A 25,593-nucleotide genomic window follows, 5' to 3' on the forward strand; every position below is an offset into this window, starting at 1 on the left:
TGGATACGAGCAGTCTAAGGCTAAGACTCTAGAGGGCGTGTTAAGCCAGCTGTTTTACCATCACAGTACCCCTTGAACACCCAGTGAAAGGACACCACACAAGTGTTATGAAAATAAACAGTGTATTTATTAGAATCACAACAACCCTGTACTCTTTATGAGGACAGGGTGCTAGGCACACAACAAAACTCTTACGAAAATACTTAAGTTAGCACGTTATACACAAATGCCCGAGGGGCACGAAAAACCATATACTCTAAAAGTGGAATGCGAAATTACTAGCAGGTAAGTACAGTACTAATAGGCTTTGGAATCGCTAGGACTTGACTATAGAATCGTTAGATTACTTCTAGGAGGCCTAGGGGACTCGGGTGCAGAGTGTGCACTCTCACGCGGGATGCGGGACAAAGTCTATGGAAGCTAGTAAAGGCAAAGTTAGTGTTCACGGGCGAACCCGACCTGGTAGGGAGAAAACGACAGTGGATCCTGACCCTAGGATAGTGAGGCTATGCTGGGACACCGAAGTGCCGAAGTTACCTAGCCCAGGGGCTGCAGCTGCATAGGTCTGAAAAGACGTCGGGAATCTCGTTGCCGGACCAGGAGCCTGGAAGAAGGAAGTTGCTGGCAGGCGACCAGTGAAGGAAAGTTCGATGGATCCAAGCCTGGATCAGGGAAGAAGAAAACCTGAAAGCAGAGGGGACCAAGTTCTTGAATCACTAGCCAGTGATTAAGTGGGCACCAGGATGGCACCGGGCGAAGTCACCGCAGTCAGGTGAGTGGGCGCTGCTGGGCTCTGCAGTCTCTCGGACCAGGAGGCGTTGTCGGCGACCAGGATGGAGGTGCGAGCTGTCCCACGAAGGTTCTTACTGTCGACGTCGCTGGACCCAGGATTGGGCAACAAGTCTTGGCAAATGCAAGGCCCACGCGGTGGACCTAAAATGGCGTCTTAGCCGGACCAGGAGGGTCCAGGGTACTTCTCCGATGGAGGGAAGCAAGGGCCAGTCTGGAGCAACCAGACTAGCAGCAGTGATGTCGTCGGGCGTCGTTCAGAAGGCCACAAGCCAGCGGGCTAGTAGCCAAACAACGCGGTGAGCAGCAAAAAGCAGAAGGGCCCCACGCAGATCGTGGAGATGCTGGGAGGCTGCACTTCGGTGCTGGAGCTGCTCAGGGTCGGGGCTTCTCGGACCCCAAAGCACTCACCAGGAAATTACTCGGCGGGCTTGCTGTGCAGAAGTCGTGCAGTCTTGAAGATGGCCGGTCCCTCGAGGTCTCGTCACACCCACGAATCTCAGCGTGACTGATGATGTAGGTAGAGGTCAGAGGTGCCAGGGAAGCCGGTTCTCGTCGAGCTGGGCAGTCTTGATCCGGAGGAGAGACTTGCAGCAGACCGCAGTGTTTCTAAAGATGGTGCCTGCGGATGCAGGGTGACTACTCCTTAGTCACAAGGGAGAAATCTTAGGAAGAAGTCTTGAGTTCCTTTCGTGGAAAGTAGTTTCAGGATTCAAAGATGATCTGATTTGGAAGGGGGCCAGTTCCTACCTTTATCCTGTAAAAAGGGGCTGGCACGCGACTAAGTCCTGCCCTAGGGGTGGGACTAGGAGGGGGGTGGTTACACCCACTTCCTTGGCGGGCTTTTCCCCAGCACAGGGTCTGGAGTGACCCTGGAACTGGTTCCAGCCAGCCTATGCACAGTGAGCACCGGGGTGCCACGTGCAGTCACCTTCCTCTGAAGCCCTGCCTACCTACAATACACAAAACCCTGTCTGGGACGGTGCTGGCACCGCCCCTGGCAGGAAACCCTTTGTCCTTATCTCCTGCTCTGGGAGGACTCCCAGCAGCAGGAGGGCAGACTTGTGTCTCGGTGGCAGCATCCATTTTGTGGAGCTGAGGCTATGTCTGACTTTAACCGGGGTTAGGAGTTACATACATGTCGTGTCCCTCTAGAAGGGTGGAATGCTAACCCCGTCGCCAGAATTGGCGAGGGGTTAGTATTCCAATTCGTATGACACCTTACTCGACATGTTTTGATAAAGCGATACCAGAGTTGGCATATAACCGCGAGGATTATAATGCACTTAAGAGTATATGGTATGCGATATCATGGAAACGGCTAAGGGATGGATCCCGAAAGCCGCAGACAGGCTCAGCTCATGCCAGAGCACCATCTCACACGATTCCAAGCACTCTGCCTTCAGGATTGTTAAGGCCTGCCATAGGAGTGACTGATAGGAGATCTGTGTGTCCATTTTAGGGTTAGATATAGGTATACTATATCTAAAGCAAAGGGTGATTACACCACCTTGCCCCAGCTGTCAAGCAGCCAGTTGTGTCAGATTTGGATGGCCAGCCAGGGGTGGCATAATACATGCTGCAGCCCCTGGTAGGCCCTGGGTACACCTATGCCCTGGGTACCTAAGGTACACTGTACAGGGACTGATAAGGTGACTCAGTATCCAATTTAGATATGTACCTAAGGTACATGGAATCCATTTTACAGAGAGAGCAGTAGGCCTGGGGCCCTGAATAGCAGGGTCCCAGGTCAACTAAGTCAGAAAACCAGCAAAACACCAGGCAAAAAGTTGGGGGCAACCATAGTCAGGGATCTACCTTCCTACACAAATCTTTTTATAACAGTCCAGACGTCAGCCGAATGCTCGGGTCTACATTACAAGTGTAAACTAGTCTATATATGTTAATTGGACGCATTATTTTTTATTGTTGATCCATTCTGGAGTGAAACGCCATGGTAATATACCGTTTCTCTCGCCACTGCGATCTCTATTGCAGTCTGGACAGTTCTTTACAAAGATGTGATGATGCAGGCTCATGCCTGGCCACCAGTACACTGATTGTAATTCTTCCAGGGAATCTTTTAGTTTGAGGTGTCTGAGACCCTCACCCATATGTGCGTCTGCTATTAACAAGCCTCTCCTGTCCGTGTTTGGAATTACTCTATCCCCCACTCCAGGGATTCGAGCAAAAGGGACGGAGTTTGCATCGATTATGTATAATTGAGTGGATAGTTGATCGGTAGCGCTGAGCAGTCTCCTTTTGATGACGTTCTCACCGCCAGCACTGTTTCACCGTCAATGTATTTTACTGCACGCTTTTTTCTAACTACGGAAGCCGATTCAGTTGCTATCGTTGTGGCTTTCTCAGCCAATGAATTCCCTGCAACGTGAACGCCATCACGCTGATGACTCAGTGAGTGTATCACGTGAGTCCTTGGTAGTTCTTTCTGCAAAAGAACTATTTGTTTCCAAAGCACTTTTTGCTTTATTGTTGCACCTGTGTCATCTTTGTAACCGTTTTGAATCCATTTCTGCAAATCGTTGTTATGTGATTTGACGCAGTAATATGAATCGGACACTATGAGTGTCGGGAATTCGCGATCTGCATTATCTAGCGCCATTTTCAATGCTATTATTTCAGTTTGTTCTTCTGAATTAGTTTCTACTGAGTGTGTTTTTATTAGCAGAGGTCTCAGTTTCCCTCCGTGCCACACTTCTTTTGTAATTTCACATGTGGGGTTGTACGCTTGTTCTCCCCACCCTGGTGGTTGAGCATGGCCGTCTGTATAGATTATACAGGCGTACTGTCGTAAGGGCAGAATGTCGATTGGCAGAGGGTATGTCATTTCATATTCTAGATATTTTAATTCCTTTAATTCTGGATCGAAGTAGTATTTTACTTTGTCCGTTGTAATAGAATTCACCCATTGTATCCATTCTGGATTCAACGCTGTTGTTGGTAAATTACATGGGGTTGTTAATGCCTCAAAGGCTGATTCTGCTGTTCTGACTGTGATACGTCTACCGTCAGCTTTGTCTTTTTCTCTTGCTATAGCCGTTTGAACTGCATGAACAATGTTTTCTTTAATACTGAACTTCTTTTCAGCTTCTGTGTACAAGTGTGATTTGTATGCAATTGGTACCTTTTCTCCCTCATTAGAGGTCAGGTATGTGAATCCGCATCTTCCTGGGATGACTCGAATCACAAGATTGCGTGTGTTATCACGTGTTTCTAATTTTGTATTAATTAACATGTCTGTTTGTAAGGATCTCAGAATTTCTAAATGTTTTTGAGTCCAATTGATTCTTTTAAAATCTGGTTTTATCAGATCATAAAGGGGTTTAACCCTTTCTGTGTAATTTGCAATGTATGTTCTTCCGAAGTTTAGGAAGCCTAGAATTGATTGTAGGTTTTTTAGTGTTCTAGGTGCTTGGAGTACAGCACATTTCTCTAGGAAATTGTCAGCCAGGCTTTTGCCTTCACTTGATAATTCATATCCTAAAAATAGGACTGTTAGATGGGCAATTCTAGACTTTTTAAAGTTGAATTTGTAACCCTCCTGCTGCGAAACCAAGTATTATGGTGTTCACTCTTTTCAAGTGAGTATCCAAGTCCTCATCTGTTAGGTAAATGTCGTCGACATAAGATAATGCCTCGTCATCATAGGTTTGTAGTAACTCTGTTACTCTCGCTGAGAATAATCCTGGGCTGTTCTTGAACCTCTGGGGTAACCGACAGAAGTTTTTTTGAGCGCCATTTATTGAGAACGCGGTCAAATATCTGCTCTCTGGTGCTATATTCTGACAAAAGAATCCATTAGAGATGTCTAATGTTGTTTTGTATTTTTTGCGCACTATGTTATTCATTAGTGCAGCACTATGCGAGTTTTGCACTGCAAAGGTTTTGCAACATGAGTTAAGGTGTCTGTAGTCCAAAACAAGACGATATGAATTGTCTGGTTTGGAGACAGGAAACAAAGGATTGTTCATTTGTGAGGTGCAAGTTTCAATCACCCCCTGGTATTCAAGTTGATCTAGGATCTTTTACCTGTTTTTTAGCTTCTTGCTTAATTGGATACTGCCTCTGTGCAGTAGGTTGTGATTTAAACTGGATTTTGTGAGGAGGAGAGTCCTCATCCCATCCGACATGATTTTTATATAAAGCAGGAGCTTGAGCCACTGCCCACTTTCTAGCAAGTGTATATTTTTTATGAATTGGAATATGATTTGAGAAGGCAGGCATAATTATTTCTTCGCCATGAGGGCACTCCCTGACAAACTCTGGTGGCCAGTCTTTTTCAGCTAGCAGGATGTCATAGCCCTTGGAGAGATTATCCCAAAATAAACCCCTTATTTTTCTAGTCTTATCCCCCTCTATATGTAATGTTATTTCATATATTTTGTGAGGTTTGCTAACTCTGGTGTCTGCAGTTTCCACTTGAATATATTCATTCGTGTCCACTGTCTCCAGATGATTCATAAGGACTTTGCGAGCTATGCTCACTTCTGCTGCGCTGTCTAGCATTGTCTGAGCCCATTCTCCGTTTTTCAGCTGTGTCCTCAGTATTCTCGGCATCTTTGATTAGTTTAATACTGGCTACCTTCTTTTTTGGAAATTGTAACTTTTTATTTAGATGAGCAGGTTCCTTGTCTTTAGACTTGACGTGCTCTTCCCTGTGTTCTGATCGTCCTCTTCTTTCCGATTTCTGCGAGGAAGTCTGAAAAGATTGAGAGGGACGTGTATCATTATCTTGATATCTATCAGGTTTCTTTATATTATCCCTATTTCTAAGGTTGTATTTTTTCCCAGAGGGCTCACTTTGGGGAGACCTGCGTCCTTGGTTCGGAGATCTTTCTCTCCGCCGAGGAGACCTTCCTCTGGACTGGAATCTTTTTTCTTTAGGATTGGATTGTTCGTTTCCATCCCAGCTCTTTTTTTGAGTGTTTAAATCATTTTTAATTAATACTTTTTCTGGACTTTCAACTAGTTGGGGTTTTACCGGTATTCCACCCAAACTACCTCTACCTAGTTCCTCATAGGATTTTTCTATAATTCTGGCAATTTCAGCTGGTTGGTCTGCTATATTTGCCTCTTTTAACCTCTGGCGGATCGCCACATTCTCTGCTTCTCCCTTTATGTTGGCTAGTAATATTGCCGAGACCTGCTTGAAGTCTTTCAGTAATTTAATACCAAGAGTTAAAGCGGGTTCTGGACCGTATTCATCTTGAATTTGTTTTAGCACATCTGGTATTACTGACATGGATGGTACACCATGTGTTTATGTGTAAACGGAAGCAAAGACTGTACCCCAAGTGTCACAGTCCTCCACGTGTGGTGCGATTCCCATTGGAAGACAGTCAGAATCCTGTGTTTCTCAAGAGGAGTGGTGTCTGGAAATACCGCCTCTATTTGAGTGATTTTTTTGTGCTAACCAGAATGGAATTTGTTCCCGTTTAGCTGGTACTTTACCTAGGCAGGACTGTATGTTCTGTGGTGTAATTTTATGTGTTCCCCTGATGAGGGGTCAGCTGTGGAATTTTAATTGCTGGTTGGACTGTTGAAGTCCCCACATATTGGACTAATTGTCTATGTATTTTGATTAGTTGTTTTAGCTGTATTAAAAGTTCTGGTGCAGGCATTTCTTCAATGTCTGGATGTGGTGTGTATCTGGCTAGGACCGGCCACGTTGCTCCTGGTCTACCTAGTGGACCGAGCCTGGTGATGTGATTATTATGTTTTAGGGCGCCATTAAACAAGAGCAGGTGCTCTTGGAATTTGAGTGGTACTTCCACCTCCTCGAAAGGAGTGTACTCATTAGGAGGTTCCTCTGTTTTGTAATAGTGGAAGTCCTTTGTTACAGCGTTTGCTGCTGGAAAGTTTATCCATGAATAGAACACCTCTGTCTGCCGATATTCGTGTGCCTCAATTACGAATATGACTGTGCCACCTCTCGGTGTCAGTCCATTTTCTATAAGTTTTAAAGTTATAGATTTTCTTATGTTGACCGGGATGAGTATTATATCCGGGTCATTTTCCTGCAGAGTAGTATCAGCTGCTATGAGTTCAGCTGTTATTCTAGCTGTCTCTCTTTCTTCTTCACTGTCTACCATTTTACCGACAGGAAGGTTATTCCGTTTGTTTGCAGATCAGGTTTCTTATGGAAACAAAGATTAGATGCACAATATTTTGGAACAGTGTATCCTTCAACGTTGACTAAACCAAGAACCATACATAGGAGTCTCCTCCTGCGAGGTTTGGCAGATATGACCTTTCACCCACTCCAGACGTCTTTGGAGTATTATGGGAAAAAAAGGGGTTCTGTGTGAAAAAGCACGACTGAGTTACTCTAATGTCTTGCGTTAGTTTTATCGCCTATCCAAACGTTGGGCGCCATGTAGTGTAGTTCCTATTATCCCAATAGGCTCTGCAAATTGGAATAATACCTTCAATAGTATAGACCTAGGGCCGAGGTTAACTAGGTCTTCTACTGACGATATTAGACTTAAAGTTTTGGGTTTGCCAGCTAGCTCAGAGTTCACTAGAAACTTTCTCGAATAGGCAAAGAGGAGTTTAACCTCCCTGGATAGACAAGAAGGATTTTAGTTTCTGACAACCATAGAACATGACAACTTTGCTCTCCCCTAATCAAGAGTGTATCTCTAGAGTAGTTTGAAAACAAAAGACAACTTATTTTACTCAGTCAGTTCAGTGCATTCTTAGTTTCACCAGATTGTAGAGAAAAGGAAGACGGGCGTGTTCAATAAAAGATGTTATTTATTGATCAGTCTCTTTTCTCGTACAAGAGAAATGAATCGATATTATTGCAATACTTATGGTTAAGTAAAGTGCATACAGTAAAAGCAGAATTATAAAATAATACTGTAAAAGCATTGATATGGTTTCTAAGCCATAAGATATTTAAAATGGATAAAATAGATACATACATATATACATTTGACTAATCGTCCTCAACTGGTGCTTCTAACCACGCCTACCCCGGTGTACCTGACCTAAGCCTAATACGTGGGCGGGAGTAGATAAGTAGCAGTTTAAGTTAGGTTTGTTTTGCCAAGTGACTGACTCAAGAATTCTCTGCAAGGGGTTATTCAGTTCTGTACCTGAGATCTAGAATGGTTGAGGCTGGTATCTCTCGTCTTTGGTCTTGATATTCCAGCTGCCTGCAAGGGCTGCTTGGAAGCGCCGGAGCTGGATTTCTCGGCAGGAGAAAGGCAGCGTCTCCTTCTCAGCGCGTCAGGAAGGCGGGGCAGCGCCAGTGGGCTTCGCTCTGTGCTGGGCTCTTCGGCAAGTCTCGCTGCTCCGATCTCGTCACCACCGCGTGTGTTTGCTTAAGGCAATGTCGGTAATATTTATACCTGTAAGGTGCCGAGATTGACGTAAGGATGGACATATATACGTCAATAAGGATGTCATACAAACTGGTCGTTAGCACATTCTTTTACTGAAGTTCTCGGTAAAATCAAAACAATGGCTGTTGGGATTTTCCCAGGTTGTCATAGGTTTGATTTGTTTTGAGAACTCCGTATGCCTTATCAGGGGCTGGAGGAATAGTGCTTGCCTAATTAGATGGCATGCGTTATGACCTAATCAGATAACACGTTTCTGTGCCGTGGTGTGGCTTAATCAGATAATGGTTTTTGCACCGTGGGATGGCTGCTAGTTAATTATTAACCAAACCAGGGTCAGGAATAGGGGGATCGATACAGAACCTATAGGAATACATCACAATAGTGCCAACGTTAAACCAGGTCTCAGACAGGACACAAAGTAGCACAAAAGGTCCGAATACACCGGGATGACCCAGCAGTGCCATCATGCCGTTGAACACAAGCCACCGGAGTCTCGCCAAGGATGCATGGCAGAAGACAGATCGAAACAGAATTAACAGCACCAACAGTCTCGAGTCCGAAGACAGTCCCGCCAGCCTTGAAAAAGGAATCACATGGAGCGGGAAGCGCTGAAGCCCCGCCGGCGCCGTCCAACCATGGACCGATGCCGTTCCCCCAACTCGCAGTTCAGGGATAGGCCCCAAGGAGACAATCACAAATGCGACAGGGTCATCCACAGCCAATTCGCGAACCAAAGCCATCCTCGTCTCCAAGAGTGCAGATTCATCCGGGGAACACGGCAATGTAGCGCAGGCAGACACAGCGGCGCCTCCTTGAGAGCGATCCGCGCCGTCACACAACGGCGGAGCAACAATGGCAGCCATCCTGTTCCCCAATTCTCGAGCCTCCCGGATCAGGGTAGTCTGCAGGCATGTTAAAGCAGCCAGGACATCACTGGGAGTGGGTGGTTTCTCATGGTGCCAAACCCCGGGATTCTCTCGTGCATCGGCTTCCCTACCCGGGTGAGGGGCACGCAGGAGGGCACCATCCGCCATAACAGCAGCTCCGTTTTCTCGTCCCTCCACCTCACCATGGGATCGGGCCCAACAACTGGACACCGCAGGGTCCACAGCGGGATCTCAGTAGTCGGAGCAGGCGACAGAAAGGAGAGGCACCAAAAGGCTAAACCACCCCCTGTCGCTCCTCGAGAGCCCTCCACAGGTTCCCGGGGCGGGTCGTGATCGTGATCGGGCGTCTCTCTGTAGGGGAGCCGGGCAGCACGAATGTCACTCCAGCCCGGCTATAGATCACCTTCCGCAAGGCAACCCACTATAGGGAGTGGGTGGATCTCATCTCGTTCAGCTCTCGGATCCCAGGTTCTCCCCGATCGGCTTCCCAGCGTGACCAGAGGCCGTTGGCACATCACTTCCGGCCGGACACTCTCCTCACTCAAGATCCCGGTCTCAACACCTCGAAGGCCGCCAAACAATCGGGGACATTTCTTCGGGTCAGCTGCACGGAGGAGTCTCAAAAACAGACGGTAAGTGAATGCTTCCCTCCACCTACTCAAATTAGCAAATGCTGCTCAGGATAATCGCCAGGATATACGTGCGGGGCGGGAGGGCACACGGAGCCAAGCGTTTAAGCAGCCGTCCCGATCGCCATCTTGGCTCCTCCTCGAAAATGCCTTTGTTAACTTGGTTTTGCTTTTTTTCGTTGAAGTTATCTTGATCTTCACAATTTCTTATATGATTTCATATTTGTCTTCTATCTTTTTAACATTTTCTACTTACACTAGTGGTTTATACAAATACCATTTCTCCTGGCTTTTTGGCCGTTCTTTTCTATGTCCCTCACCAAGATTCTGGTGTTCGTTTACCATTTTAAAATGGCGGCCGTTTTTCCAATTTTGTTTTACTAAATAGTGAATCATGATGCCGGTCAGCCTCTTTTCGGTCGATATTGATGTCCTTCCTAGTCTAGTGATAATCTGTAAGTTTTATACTACCGATTTACAACTTTGATATGGGGCCGACTTGTGTGAACTATTACTACACCACAATTGACCATCTTAAGATGGCGGGCGTTTTTTCTTTTTTTCTTTTTCTTGCTAACACCAGCAGGTTACTCTCCATCTAGTGCACCGGAACCAGTATTTAGCATTGCCGGTCGGGTCTGCTTCTTTGCAGCTTTTACAGACGCGGCACGATTTTCTGTCTCTCGCACTTGTACGCTCGGTAAGTCTTGGACCGCCACATTTTTTTGACATTTGGTAACTAGGTCTGTGGCATCGATATGACCTGAATGTAATGAAACATTTAATATACATGTAATGTGCTGACGATTAAATCGAGACTCAGCCTAACAAAAATGAATGTGTCCTAATGTAACGTAACTGAAGCTATGTAAAGCGCTCTGATATTCGATTCGGGTCTAGTTCGCGCTATATAAAACTCTGCCAAAAAAACACATATTTTTTCGAGTGCATTTCTCACAGCGCTGACAATTATATCGTTGTACTATTTTACACTCTTTACGCTATCTAGCACGATGATGGTGGTTTGATTATCTTTCAGAATTATATTTCTGACAACATTCCTTCTCTGAGTGCTTGAATATTGGTGAGAAGCCCACATTATCTGCTTGTCTCATTACGGACAGTATTAGTCCTTTGAGGTAATATGTGGATTGTCCTTTTCTAAATTGACACATTGGTTTGGTTCAGTCATTTAGTGACAATATGAATTTTTTTGTCTACCTCCCCCTTTTCACCAGCCAAATAATGAGGTGAGCAGTTGGTTAAAATATTGGAGCCACTGCCCTGACACTTAGAAGCAAGTTAAACGTATGAAGTCTGTATCCGCTATATGTGGTAAGTGGAATTGCTTGGGGTTCTATTTAGAGTCTCCATATTGCAATGGTTCATATTGAAAAACTGGCTTCAGTTTTTTAGTTGCTAAAAGTACCTTTGGACGGCCTTAAATAAAGATTGGTCCTACCTAATTTTAATCTGAAGGTGATGTTGCCTTCTTTTTTTACTTATTCTGGTATGTGGACTTTTTGATTCACTTTGGTGTTTGGTATTGGGTTACTATATTTTCTGTAATTTTTTCATTTTCTTTTACTATTTTCACGTGGTGGCTAAAAGTCCATTTTTTATGAAGAAGCCTACTATGACATGAATGTACATATGAGGGAAGAAATAATTGCAATCCTATTGTACAGATATATATTGCGAAAGAAAAATCTCAAGTCCTGAAGATGACCGCACAATAATATATCGGTCGAAACGCCGTCGACGCTTCCCTGTGGCCCAAATTGAATTAAGGACACAATATTCATGTTTATGTTCCTTTATCCCAGTATGTAATGGTTTTGTTTGCCACTTCTCTGGTTTTTGATCTATGTTCCCTTTATGTATCGCAGCACTTTTGTATTGAGCATATCTGTATGTATATTTTTTTAAGAGCTATTGATGTATTATGTAATAAATATGGAATTTTGATACCAGTAACTGTGCTAATGGGCTTCTTTAACCAATCTTTATCTCTTTCTTTCTGATTCTTCCCTTCTGAATTTATGGGAGTACATATAGTTTTTATTGTTCTCTTTCCCTGAACCTCTTGTTAGATGTACTGATTGCTTGTCCCGGGTTCGGGCTTTTTGGACACCCCCTGTGGTTGTTAATCTCAGAAGGGCACAAAAACGATTGGAACAGAGGGCAGAAAGGCACAAAAAACGAGTGGAGCAGAGGGGAACAAAAACGAGGGAAAAACTAGTGGAACAGAGGGCAGAATGGGCCAGTTTAACCAAATCATGTCATGGCGTGATTATCCAATTTGCAAACTGCCCTTAAGACTCTTATTGTGGCGCTGTATGTGTGAAAATGCACCATCTTTTCACTTTGTAAAGTAAACTTTTTGAGTGCCATTTGGCGCCGCAGACACGCGCGGTTTGGTTCCTGGCGCACATAGCCATGGGTGCAGCGCACAGAGACCCTCCACTGCCGCACACAGAGGAAATAAATTAGAGGGAACATTGCTTCAGAGACCTAAATCTGTATATCCAATCAGACCATTTTCACATGGTAACAGTCAAACAAGTCCTCCCATTCCTTCAGCAAGGCGACTTTGTCTACTCTAGACTTAAAGGACGTATACGTCATATTCCAAAACATCTCTCTCATCCTAAATACCTCCGTTTTGTGGTAGTGGGACATTATCAGTTCAAAGTGCTTACTTTGGGAGTCCCCACTGCTCCCAGAGTATTCACTAAATGCATCTCAGTAGTCGCAGTTCCCCCGCGAAGACAACACATTCACGTCTTCCCATACTTGGACGACTGGCTCACCAACACCAGTTCACAAGCAAACTGTCTACAACACACTCGCAAAACAGTACAGCTGCCCCACAGACTCTGATTCACAGTAACTCTTTCCAAATCCCATCTCCAACCCTCCAATACGCAAACCTACTTGGGAGCCACTCTCATTACACAAAAAGCTCTAGCCTATCCCAGTTCAGCCAGCATATGCAACACTCAGGCTCTAATTTCCCAATTCCAACCCCAACACTCATTGCCAACTCGGGTAGTCCTGCAACTACTTGGAATGATGGCATCTTGCATCTTAATAGTTCCCTATGCAAGGTTTCAAATGAGTCCCCTTCATGAATGCTTAGCACCTCAATGGAATCTGTCTCCGGGTCAGTTATTTGATCTAGTGTTGGACAGCCGCACTCATCGCTCTCTGCAGTGGTGGAATCTACAAAACCCTTCCAGAGATGGTGGCTCTTCATCGACCCAGTTCCACAGACCGTGCGAACAGCAGACTCATCGCTCAGTGGTGGGGAGCTCTTCTCCAAACTCACGCAATTCAGGAATCCGCAGCAAAAGCAGATTCACACAATTCATCTAGAACTGATGGCAGTATTTCTAGCGCTCAAAGCCTTTCAAGTTCACCTTGTAGGCAAAGATGTCCTGATACGCACAGACAACTTGACAGCCATGTATTATATACAGAAACAAGGAGGGACACACACACTCCAATTGTCACACCTTGCACAGGACATTTGAAGGTGGGCCATACGTCACAGAATTGATTTCCTCGCAGAACACCTTCTGGGACTAGACAATCAAATCGCAGACCTGCTCAGCAGGCAGAGACAACAGATTCACAAGTGGGAGCCCCACCCGCAAGTTCTCCTCCCATTCTTTCAAATGTGCGGCTTCCCAAACATAGATCTGTTTGCCACACACCAAAATTTAAAATGCCCAAGCTTCGCCCCCAGGTATCCACACCCATTATCCAAGGGCAATGCACCATGGATAAACTGGTCGGGGATATTTGCCTAAACTTTTCTGCCTCTCCCACTCATTCCACTAGTGGTTCAGAAGCTCAGGCAAATGTCCCTCACACTAATCCTAGTAGCTCCACATGGACCCGTCAACCTTGGTTCACCACCCTGTTGGAGCTCTAAGTAGTTTCTCATCAAAAAGTACATCTCACATCCAGTCTCCTCGCACACAGCCGTGGAGAGATAATGCATCCAGATCCCACACATCTCAACCTTGTGATCTGGCACCTGAAGTCAGTTTGGCTACCACAATCTTCCACCAGAATGCATGAACCTTATTAAAGAGGCTAGACAACCTACTACATAAGCTAGCTATGCAGCAAAATGGATATGGTTTGTTATTTACTGTAATAACCACATCAACCCACTTGATGCTTCAGTTCAAAATATAATTTATTTACTGCATTTACAACGTTTAAATCTAGCGTACACATCTATACGCTTACTGCATGTTGTAATAGCTGCATACCTTCAGAATTGTAACACCTGTGTCTTTTCACAGTGCCTGTTATTAAGGCCTTTATGGAATGACTCAAGGCTTCCACCTGCCGTAGTGTGGAATCTTAATATTTTCATCAGATTAATGGGTCCACCCTTCGAGCCATTGCATAAATGTGAACTGCAATTTCTCACTTGGAAAGTTGCTTTCCTCATTGCGATCACATCGCTGAGTAGAGTGGGTGCGCTTCAGGCACTAACCATAGAAGAACCTTTTTTTACAAGTACACCAAAACAAAGTGGTTCTTCATACTAATCCTAAATTTCTACCCAAAGTAATTTCTGCCTTCCACATCAACCAATCTGTTGAGTTGCCTTTATTCTTTACTCAACCAGATTCTGTGGCAGAAAGTGCTTTACACACCTTAGATGTAAACGAGCATCACTCTTAAATAGAAAGGACAAAACCCTTCCATAAAACTAAACCACTTTGCCCTTGTGAGGTGGAACAAATGCAACCATCTCATTTCTAAATCGAGTATTGCTCAGTGGATACTCAAATGTATCCAAACATGCTAATGCAAAAGCAGAAAGGACTCCCGGGTACCTATACCTGTTGCTGTAATATCTTACTTGGGTATATACACATGGACATCTCTATTCTACTCTTACTAACTCCATTCTCACCATCTCTGGACAACAATCTAACAATGGAGTCGAGGCCCAGCTGTGTGGTCAGTTCTTCACCACAAAACCTGTAGGAAAGGCGCCGGATGCAGAGGTTTTCACAGGTAAGATTTCCTTGCAGCTTACTACAAGTCTGTGCAGGGCCGTAAACGTCCATTCAACCAGTAAAACAGTAAAGCAGTACAGAGCAACTGTAAACTTTCCAACATGTACAGTCTCAAAACAGCTGAACAAAGTGCTAGAGTTCCTAGGATACTGATTGGGCTAGCAGAATGTTCAGCTTACCTACTACAATACATGCTCCACAGTACAAAGCATATGCAGCACTTCTGCATTATATAGGAGAGTACTACAGCTATGAACCCACCTTCAGGCTCTAACCTGAAGCTGCTTCCCCTTGGAAGGCAAAGTGCTCTCGTACTAGAAAACCTTATTAATGTCAAAGTGCTACCATCTCCTTTTCTTTCATAATTTACACTAAGAGAAGGTGGAACCTTGCTATTTTAATGACTTAAGCATTTAATCACTGTCCAGAAGCTGTCTGGCAAAGTCAATTCTGCTGTGGTAGGTGGTAGGAGGAATATTATGCCCTGATGAAAGGAACACATGTTGTATGGCTACTCTGGTCACCCTTCTCCCGTCCTCTTATCACATGACTGACTTCTAGATAAAAACGTAATATAGTTTTTAGGAAATGCTTTTATAGCAATTGACTTATTAAATAGCCAGCAATCCGAATTAGCACTTCAGCGGTCTGATCAATATTGTAGGTGTTCTGACTGCCCATAACTCGCCCTGTTTTCTCCATTTTCAAATGTTTCAAACCTTTGTTGCATCCTCACCCACTCTTCTCTTGCTATCTCTTGAAAAGCAGAAGGCCATTCATGAGCAAGTGAAAACGCATCGCAACATTCTCATTCAAGGAGCATCTGTTGGACATTGCAAACCATTTGAAAATATATTGTACAGTGAATATTAGTACTAATATTATAAACCATTAGTAGCAAAAAGTGGCCCTTTTTGTTTCTCATTGCAAATGCAAAGTTGTACGGTCATACCGTTTTTTGTTTTTTTGGGTGAAATCGTATTTTATTTGATATAATTAAAGCTGAACCTCAAGGTTGCTTAATTCTAATGTTTGCACAGCGTCGCACAAATTTGCCATAATGTGACAGAACGCCTCCTGATGTAGAGGCTCGGTTTAAAATTACCTCAAATATTTAGTTGTGTGCTGTTTTTATTGTTTTATTTTTTATTAAATGCTGAGTGCAGTTGTTTGCAGATTTGCCTTCCTGCTGCCTAAGCCTAGAAACGACATCACTATTTTAAACACAGACTAAGGATTTTTTTTCTTCATGTGGCAGGATCTTATTGAAGACTTGAAATCTGAACTTTCTGGTAAATTTGAAACCCTTCTTCTAGCCCTGATGGTGCCAGCACACACCTACGATGCCTGTGAATTGAGGAATGCAATTAAGGTACATTTTGTGAATTCAAGAAGAGAGGAAGTAAAATGATTCCATGTGCATTATCACGAATGACTGGCGAGAATATAGTTATGCTTCCAGTGATGATAAAGGGGTTGACTGTTAGGTCTCTCCTGAGAAGGCGCATATACTGTCACTTACAAAACATTTTGTTTACTTACATGGGCCTTGGAGCCCGCTCCTTGCTTACCATTGATTGACTTCGTCCTCATTCTCACTAATTTACTTTTCTCTCAGTCTGTGTTTCTTTGCCCCACCCTCCTTTCCCTTCCGTCTGTGGTGCTGTGCCCCACCCTCCCTTCCCTCCGTCCGTGGTGCTGTGCCCCACCCTCCCTTCCCTCCGTCCGTGGTGCTGTGCCCCACCCTCCCTTCCGTCCGTGGTGCTGTGCCCCACCCTACCTTCCCTCCATGCCCTACCCTCCCTTCCCTCCATCTGTGGTTCTTTGCCCCACCATCCCTTCGCTCCGCCTACGTTGCTGTGCTCCACCCTCGCTTCCCTCTGTCCGTGTTGCTGTGCCCCATCCTCGCTCCCCCCTGGTCTGTAGTGCTGTGGCCCACCTTCCCTCCTCAACCCTACGTCCTTGGTGTCCTCCTCCTTCTCCTCTTCCTCTGTGTTACCGGAACCCCACCCTCCCACTCGCTAGCAATAAAAAACAAACATTTGCTAAACTAATGCCTCTCTCCAATGCGAGAACTACTGACTTTGTCAATGTTTTATAGACATGTTGTACAGCCGTGTGGCTGCTGTGCAACATGGTAATAAAATTGACAAAGCCAATAGTTCTCATAAGGTAGGACCGATTGCCAGTTTTTGTTAACTTTTGATACTTGGATGCTGTTATGAGGAAAAACTATTTGCCCAATATCAACCCATTTTAAAATACACTGGAATATCAAACGAAAATGGCATCAACATAAATGAAAATGATGCACTGATATTCACAGGCCTTAGACTAATTGGGGCCCCCTTAAATGGTGATGGTCACTATGCACTTCAGAGGCTTCAGTTACACCCCTCATCCGGAATCCATTCTCTTTCCAGTGTTTTTCAGTTTTGGTCAGTCATCCACCCAATGCTTAATTTGCAAACAAATGAGTGCCGGTGCCCAAAGCTCTGCTTAGAAACCCATAACCTGTGCTATTAAGTGTTGGTGCACCAAATAACAAGGGTGGGTAGTTTTGAATTCCTCAGTCCTCTTTAATCCACTACCAGACACTTCCTGCACTTTCCTCACGATAATACGTGGGATTCTGCAATCCCTATATAAAATAAATACTCTAATTTCTTTATACTCGGCGCCTTGTGTTGCACCCAGTCCCTGAATTCAAAAGGAATTGTGCCCGAACAGAAATGACGCAGTTGTATAAATCGAATCATTGTGCTTTTCTTCTGCTGTTTTTCTAGCTTACATTGCCAAGCAGAAGTTAAATATTTATGGCAACATGTTTAAAAATCGTAGCCTGCAATTGGTTACTGGTGGGTGCATGTCCCACTGTTTCTCGCCAGTTCACTCCCATGTATTGCCTCCGGAGCGAGCAGGGGTGTGCATGCTGCCTGCGTGCCTTTATCTACTTGTTTTCCGTACCTACCAGGCCACAGTGGATCTGCAAAGCCGGGAGGCCCCTGAAGTTTACCTTTCCAATCTTAAATTCGCAAATGAATAAAGGTCCTGGCCGTTCTGACCTCTGCCGTTAATAGACCGACAAATGCTGCCCGGAACTGTCGCTTGCCCCAGTATTGGAACTTTCATAGATTCCCATGCTTTTGTATCATTCCTCGTCGTTGGAATGGGAGTCTCGGTAACCAAAAATAACATAGCAGTAGGTACAAAAGAGAAAGAAAAGGCCTAGGCCTCATTCCCTTTTGTAGCATATCCGCCTCTTTTTGTAAAAGAGACCAAACTAATCAGTTAATCAGAAGAGCCTCACCCCTTAGAACCCTCCTGAAGGAACCTCAGAGCCTTAGATTTTCTACCGCACGTTGTGCTTAGGGAGTCTCCTTTGAGCTCTGCTTAATCTCAACCCTTTTCAAGTGTTTCTTCAGGATTATTCTTCAAAATTGTTGGCTGTCCCTTCCAGGATGTCTGATAAGAAGGTCCTTTTCAAGCCATGCTCCACCTGTGGCAAGAAAAGATTTTGTTGAGGATAAGCATAAAGATTGTATTTATTGCCTCAATCCTGACCATAAGGCTGCGGACTGCAAGATCTGCTGCACCTTTTCTATCAAGACCCTCTAGGACCGTGAGGGTAGGCTTTTTACCTGGTTCCAGAAATTGAAGTCCAGAAAGACACAGTTTCCAGTGACAGAGGACTCTTCTTCAGCCTCATCTTCAAGAAGGTAAGTCATGAGGGGTAGGGTTTCCCCTTCACCGGAGCATCCATCTAAGGCCTCAAAAAAGACCCCCAGAGAATCTGAGAGCCAAGGTTCGGTTGAATTTCCTCACCACGGTGTAAAGGAGAGGGAGGGACCTTCTACACCTTCTTCTGGGACGAAGACTGCTCCAGCCTTCAAGAAACCATCTTCTCAGTCTTCTGAGAAGTCTGACAGAAGTTCCAAGTCGTCGACGACTGAGCAGAAGGCTTCGTCGACGAAGGTGTTGAAGCCTAAAGTTAAAGTGGTGCCGTTGACTGGCTCGTCGACTGTACGATCGACGACCATGACAGCGATGTTGACGAGGATGTCGACTACTACATCGACAGCGACAACGAAAATTTCGGTGGTGACGACGACAGTATCATCGTCGAGTGCTTCGACTACAACATTGACGATGACTGCAGCAGGAGCGCCGACTGTCTCGTGTATGACGGCCATCTTGTCTTCGATAGTTCGCTCGTCGATGTCTACTCCGTCGACGACCAAGTCTACTCCGCCGACGAAGTCTACTGCGTCGACGACGCCGACGACTGCAGCATTGCCAGGAACAACTGCATAGTCGACTGGATCGTCGACGACAGTCGTCGACGGAAAGAATCACTATTTCCATGAGACTGATTACACCTGACATGACGTCCCCAAGGAGGGTTACCCCCTTACCTCCAGCTTTGCTGTTGGAAGAGGATGATGACGACTCAGATGAGGAGGATCAGGACTCGTATGGATATGCAAACAGTCCTTCCCAGCTTCTAGTGAAATGTCAGGAGACGGATTCCAAAGGAGAGTACCTTCAGGAATGTGGCTATCAACATTCTGCTCAGTCACAGGAGTATACGAGGCAGAAGATGGTGTCTGTACAATCTTTGCTCTTGCAAGATCTCCACAACATGCTGCAGGATTACAAGTCCAGATGTTCACAGCCTGCGGCTATTCCGACTACGCAAGTCCTGTCGGTCCCTACGACCCCTGCACTGGTTTCTCCAGAGTTGCTGGCTCAGGTGATTTCTGATACATCTGCTAGTGGATTCCTCACCTTGTGAATATCCCCCTGCTCCAGCAACCATCCGGAAATTCTTTTTGTAGCTTCGCACCGACGTCACAGAGGCACGGCATCGCGCGCGACTCCGCTGATGTCACCGACCCCTTATTAGGCCCACGCTGGCGTGATAACATCAGTTCCCTTTTTTCCGCGTCGTCGACGCTAATGGTTTTCTAGGGATCGTCCGTAGCTTTTACAGTAACTTTGTTACCCAGTATTGTACGTGTTTCTTTGTCTTCTCCTTCGACATGTCTTTGAAGAAGACCGGTTTTAAAGCCTGTGGGGAATGCGGCAAAACCATGTCCATTACGGATCCGCATGAATGCTGTTGTTGTGTTTAAGCTCCGAACACAACGTCGAAGACTGCCAGTCTTGTAGGAAGATGACACCTAAGGCTCTCCGGGAAAGAGAAGCTAAGCTTCTTGTGGCGAAGCTTAAAGGAAGTAAGGAGAAGAAAAAATCGAGGTCACGGACTCGACGCTCGAGGTCAAGATCTCGTTCGAGGTCGCGATCGGACTCTTCCTCGGCCCATGCTTCGAGATCATCCAAAAAGAAGCATAAGAAGAGGTCCCATGAATCCCGACATCGCTCGAGGAAGGATTCGGGTTCTAAGCCGAAGTCGCTGGTGAAGCTGGTTGAGAAGGTGGTGGTATCTTCGGCTTCGGAAGATCAGGTCGCTGGAGGAGAGGCGTTGCATGCGAATTCGCCAGGATCTCCGAAGCAGACGGCAAATCCATCTCCGGTTCCATTCCATCCTCCAGATTGGGAGGATGAAGGTGAGGGGGAGATGGTTGGAGAGGGAGAGGCTCAGTTGCACGAGGGTCTGTCGACTCCGGTGCACCAGCCCGAAGAGGAAGTCGACGTCGTATCGTGGGGGTTTGTATCAAGCCTTCCCGGCTCCAGGTCAGGATCTGACGCATTTCCTTAATGCGATGTTTGGTATATATTCCAGGGCTATGTACCCCTCTGGGGCTCCTGTTGGTCCCACGGGTCCGATGGCGTTTGGTCTGGGCGTTCCCCAAACCTATGCAACGGCGCCCTTTATGCCGGCGCCGCATTGGCATTTTCGGACGCCGGCGAGGCCTTCGACTCCGGAACCATCGACGCCGATTCCATCAACCCTGATGCCGAACCCTGAGCGACGTCGTGGGATTCTTCCTCGTCCGGCGTCTGGATGGGCGCCGGCACCGACTTCGGAGCAGTCAGTCGATCTGGCGGCTTCGAAATGTGAAGCTCCGGCTGAGGCGTGAAGCCCAGAGGCTGATGGAGGAAGAGAGATATTGTGAGGAGAATTTGGAGGAGGGTGAGCTGCAGGAGGCTGAGGACCTTTCAGTGGCTAGTGGTCTTGAACTGTCCCCTGAGTGGGATTTAGTTTCGGTACCGGATGAACCCTCTAAAGATGTGGCTCCTTACCATGTCGTGGTAAAGAAGGCTGCAAGTTTATTGAACATTGCTCATTCTACTGCTGAGTTTAAGTACAATCTTCTCAGAGGTCCTTCACTCTCCATCTTCAGCATCTGAACCATTGCTGCCTTTTAATGATGCCCTTAAAGAACCGATTTTAGAGGTTTGAAAGAAACCTGTATCAGCTCCTGCTGCTTCTAGGGCTGTTGCCAGGAGGTACAGAGCTGCTCCTGATGACCCAGAATTTTTATCCACTCACCCTCTGCCTGAGAGTTTGGTGGTGCAGGCGGCCTGTTCCAAAAGATCAACGGGAGCTTTTCCGCAGGTTCCAGCAGAGGAGTAGTCGAGAAAACAGGATCAGGCTGCTAAAAAGGTTTTCTCCTCCGCCAGTATGGCGCTGAAGTCCACGAATGCGTCCTGCCTGATGGGGCGTTATATCCACGCCCTGATGGACACTGTTAAACTGTTGGCACCCAAGATACCGGAGGAGAATAGGAAAGACTTCCAGGAGGTAGTCTCTGACACTCAGGCTGCAGCAAGGCAGGTGATTCAGAGTGGATTGGACACTGCAGACTCTGTGGCCAGGGTCATGGGCTCTTCTATGGCAACAAGGAGATCTGTGTGGCTGAAATAGAGTGAATTTTCGACAGATGTCCAGTCTACATTGATGGATCTCCCTTTCGACGGGTCTGGTTTATGTGGAAAGCAGGCAGACTCTGCTTTAGAACGCTTTAAAGACAGCAGGGCGACGGCTAAGTCGTTGGGCCTTCAGACCAGGGGCACTTTTGGGAGGCGTTCTAGAAGATTTAGCAGATCTTCTTTTCGATCCTACAAGACAACGCAGCCGCAGCAGCAGCAAAACACGCTGTACAGGTCTTATAGGGGCAAGCAAAGAGCCCGTTCTCGAGGCAGTCAAGCTTCCTCCTCTTCCTCCTCTTACCCGTCCCAGCCCCCTGCCAACGCAGCAAAGCAGCCCTAGATCCGCCATTCCGGATCATGTGGGCCCAGGGGGGGGCCGGCTTACCCATTTCCTACGAGATTGGGTATTGATTACATCGGATCTTTGGGTTCTCAATCTCGTGGGGAATGGGTATGCTCTTTCCTTTGGGGAGTTCCCCCAAATTACCCTCCTTGCCAGGGTTATTGTTCGGAGGACCACCTGCTTCTCCTGCAGGAAGAAGTCCTGGCACTGTTCAGAAAAGGTGCGATAGAGGTGGTTCCAGAGCAGGAAAGGGGTCAGGGATGCTACTCCCGGTATTTTCTGATTCCCAAGAAGGATGGCAGGCTTCGGCCAATCTTGGATCTCAGGATTTTGAACCTTTACCTGAAACAGGAAAAGTTCAAGATGCTCACTCTTGCACAGGTTCTTCAAGCGCTGCTGGAAGAAGACTGAATGGTGTCGATCGACTTGCAGGATGCGTATTTTCACATCCCAATCCTGGAGTCGCACAGAAAGTATCTCAGTTTTATGACTGGGTCGCAACACTTCCAGTTTGCGGTCCTTTCCGTTTGGTCTTACTACTGCGCTTTAGTCTTCACCAAGGTGATGGCAGTGGTGGCAGCACATCTCTGGAGGTCGGGCATACCTGTATTCCCGTATCTGGACGACTGGCTGATCAAGGCAGAGTCGGCGGGGAAGGTGCTCAATCACCTGCAGGAGACCACTCAGTTGTTGCACAGGTTGGGTTTTTCGATAAATGTACCCAAATCTCACCTGGTGCCCTCCCAGCGCAATCTGTTCATAGGTGCGGTACTGGACACTTCCGTATGTTGTGCATTCCCTCCTCAAAGGATTTGCGACATACAGGAAATGATTCCTTTATTCTACAATGGAGCGGTTGTTCCAGTCCTGAAGGTCCTACGTCTGCTCCGTCTGATGGCTTCTTGCATTCTGTTGGTCAACCATGCACGCTGGCACATGAGGGCACTCCAGTGGTGCCTCCGCAGGCAGTGGTATCAGCACAACGGAGATCTCAGGGAGTCAGTGAGGATCTCCAGAGACTGCAGCGGATTTGTCTTGGTGGAGCGTGGAAGGCAATCTGTCACAAGGAAAGCCTTTTCAACATCCTCCATCGGTGGAAGTAACGGATGCATCCACACTAGGGTGGGGTGCTCATCTGGGGGACCTGGAGGTCAAGGGCCTTTGGTCTCCAGAGGAAAGGTTGCTTCACATCAACCTACTGGAATTACAGGTGATGCGTCCTTTCCACCTGGGGTAATCCGTTACCCTTCCTACCTTCTATCCTCCCCCCTCACCCTTCCAAGGAGGAGGAGCGGCTTCATCGCTTGGACCCTAAGAGGGCAGTGAGCTTCTACCTGGACAGGACAAGAGTTCAGGTTGGATGACCAGCTGTTCGTTGGATTTGCTGGCTGCAGGAAAGGAAGATCTGTGCACAAGCGCACGCTTTCAAGATGGATCATTTTATGCATCAAGAGCTGCTACTCCCTGGCGGGTAAGGAACCTCCAGACGGTATAAGGGCTGATTCTACTAGAGCTAAGTCTGCAACATCTGCTCTTTCTAGAGGTGTGCCTGTAGAGGACATTTGCAGAGCGGCAACTTGGGCCTCCCTCCACACTTTCATGAAGCATTACTGCTTGGATACCGAGGTGAGGAGGGACGGCCACTTTGCGCGCTCTGTCCTCCTGGATTTCTTGGTATAGAAAGAGTCCGTCCGTGTGCCTCGAAGGCACGGAAAAAAGGGGCGGAACTGATGTCATCACGCCGGCGTGGGCCTAATATGGGGTCTGTGACGTCAGCAGAGTCGCGCGTGCGATACCGTGCCTCTGGGACGTCGGCGCGAAGCTACATAAAGAATTTCCGGAAGTTGCTGATGCAGGGGGATATTCACAAGGTGAGGAATCCACAGGCAGATACTGTATCTACCAGAAAAAGCGTTACCGAAGGTAAGTAACTTGTGCATCTCAAACAATTTACATCCTACAAAGGTTCCAGCAGAAAAAATACTGCCCTATTTATTGCATTTGGCGCGATCTGGTCTTTCTTTTTCTTCAATAAATGTCCACTTACCGGCTTTATCCAGATACAGGAAGATGGCTGACACTCAATCGTTCTGCTCTTCAGCGCTTATTAAGCAATTCATGAGGAGTCTTTTCCGGGCTTAAGCCTTCACCACCGGAATGGGAGCTCAATTCAGTCCTCTCGCAGCTGATGAAGCACCCGTTCGAACCCATCCATAAAGCTGACCTAAAATTCTTGACATGGAAGGTTGCTTTGTTAGCCCTAACTTCCGCCAGAAGAGTGGGAGAAATTCAGGCATTCACTATAAAAGAACCCTTTTTGCATTTTCCCAAGACTATGTCACTTTGCGGACGAATCCAACATTCATACCAAAAGTGCCTTCTCAATTTCATCTAAATAAACCAGTCAAGCTGAAGGTTTTCTTTCCAAATCCTTCAACCCCAGCGGAGAGCATATTACATTCTTTTTTTTTTTTTTTTTTTTTAAACCTTTATTGTGCATCAACAGCATACATATACTGGCCTACAACCACCTGGCCGGCCTCAAGCGATTTTGAAAGCACAATCGTCAGCAATAAAGTAACCCAGCAGTCTCTCCAGCACAAGTTATGACAATATTCCAAAATGGGACTTCAATTCGACGAGACCAATGAGTTACAGGATTAGATAAGGTTATTTTTATGTTATGAAAATAAAAGGATCAGATGCGGTACGATCAACCAAGAACACAGGGTGGGCAATGCACGGAACCATTATTCAACAGAACGGGTAATCGTAAACGAGTTGGCAGAGCTGCAGTATACTCAGCAGGATGAAAGAGCACGTAGTCATTGTCGAGCTAGTCATCGCCCACCCCATGGACGTGAGGCCACCTTCATAATAATTACAAAGGGAGGGAAAAAACCCCAGCCGTCAAAGCGCGAAATGCAGAATGTCTAACCGTCATACTGACCCAAAAAAAGGGGGAGGGGGAAAGAGAAGAAAGAGAAAGAAAAGAAGGGAAAAAACAAATAGAGGCCCATGGGAACTGAAAAAAGAACAAAACAGAGAAAAAATCCCTCCCCCAACCCCCCACCCTGCACCCCTGCGGAGGCCACGGCCTACCCCCCCCCCCCCCCCCCCCCAAGCAGCGTGCCTGTCGCCCATGAGAGTACCCGAAATTTAGTCGAAGAAAAGAGAGAGAAAGGTTTTATATAGAAAACTGGAGGAGGGCCATCCATACGGGCTCCCGGTCACCCCGTCCCGCCACAGACACTCCTCCCCAAGATACACAATGCACCACATTAATCAAGCAGATCAACAAATACTGGGGAGAATTAGCAACATACTGCACAAAGAAATGTATCAGAAGAGCGTACGCCCCCCACCCCCGCCAGCCACCTAAATGTCAACATTTAAGAATACAACTTATCCTTGGCCAGTTCGTGAAAGTCCCCGGAGGCAAGGTAGTCGAATAATGCCATCATCCGCCGACATAAGGAAACAAAGAATCCAGGCAAGGCCAGAGAGCAACATGAGCGCACAAAATGGACGCCGCTGGCCACCAACAGAGTCATCCACAAAGACGGCCATCTTCCCCGAAGTAGTCTCAGAACACGTACTCCACACCAGGGACGTAAAGACTAGGGTGGAAGAAGCAGGTACATAATCCAGTCGCTGCCGTGGCAAAGCAGAAGACAGCGGTACGGAGTA

At 46.4% G+C, this 25,593-nt stretch overlaps 1 protein-coding gene across 3 annotated transcripts in view; it reads left to right on the forward strand.

Moving 5' to 3' along the window:
- Positions 1 to 25,593, forward strand: part of ANXA5 (annexin A5) — a 1,060,565-nt gene that overhangs the window by 316,569 nt on the left and 718,403 nt on the right. For all 3 annotated transcript variants that reach the window (XM_078676848.1, XM_078676851.1, XM_078676850.1), the window contains exon 5: positions 15,982 to 16,095. In XM_078676848.1, coding sequence (XP_078532974.1) covers positions 15,982 to 16,095 — 114 coding nt within the window. The remainder of the gene's footprint in view (positions 1 to 15,981; positions 16,096 to 25,593) is intronic.

The sequence above is a fragment of the Lissotriton helveticus genome, chromosome 2_1 (genome assembly GCF_964261635.1).
Source record: "Lissotriton helveticus chromosome 2_1, aLisHel1.1, whole genome shotgun sequence".
Classification (NCBI taxonomy): domain Eukaryota; kingdom Metazoa; phylum Chordata; class Amphibia; order Caudata; family Salamandridae; genus Lissotriton; species Lissotriton helveticus.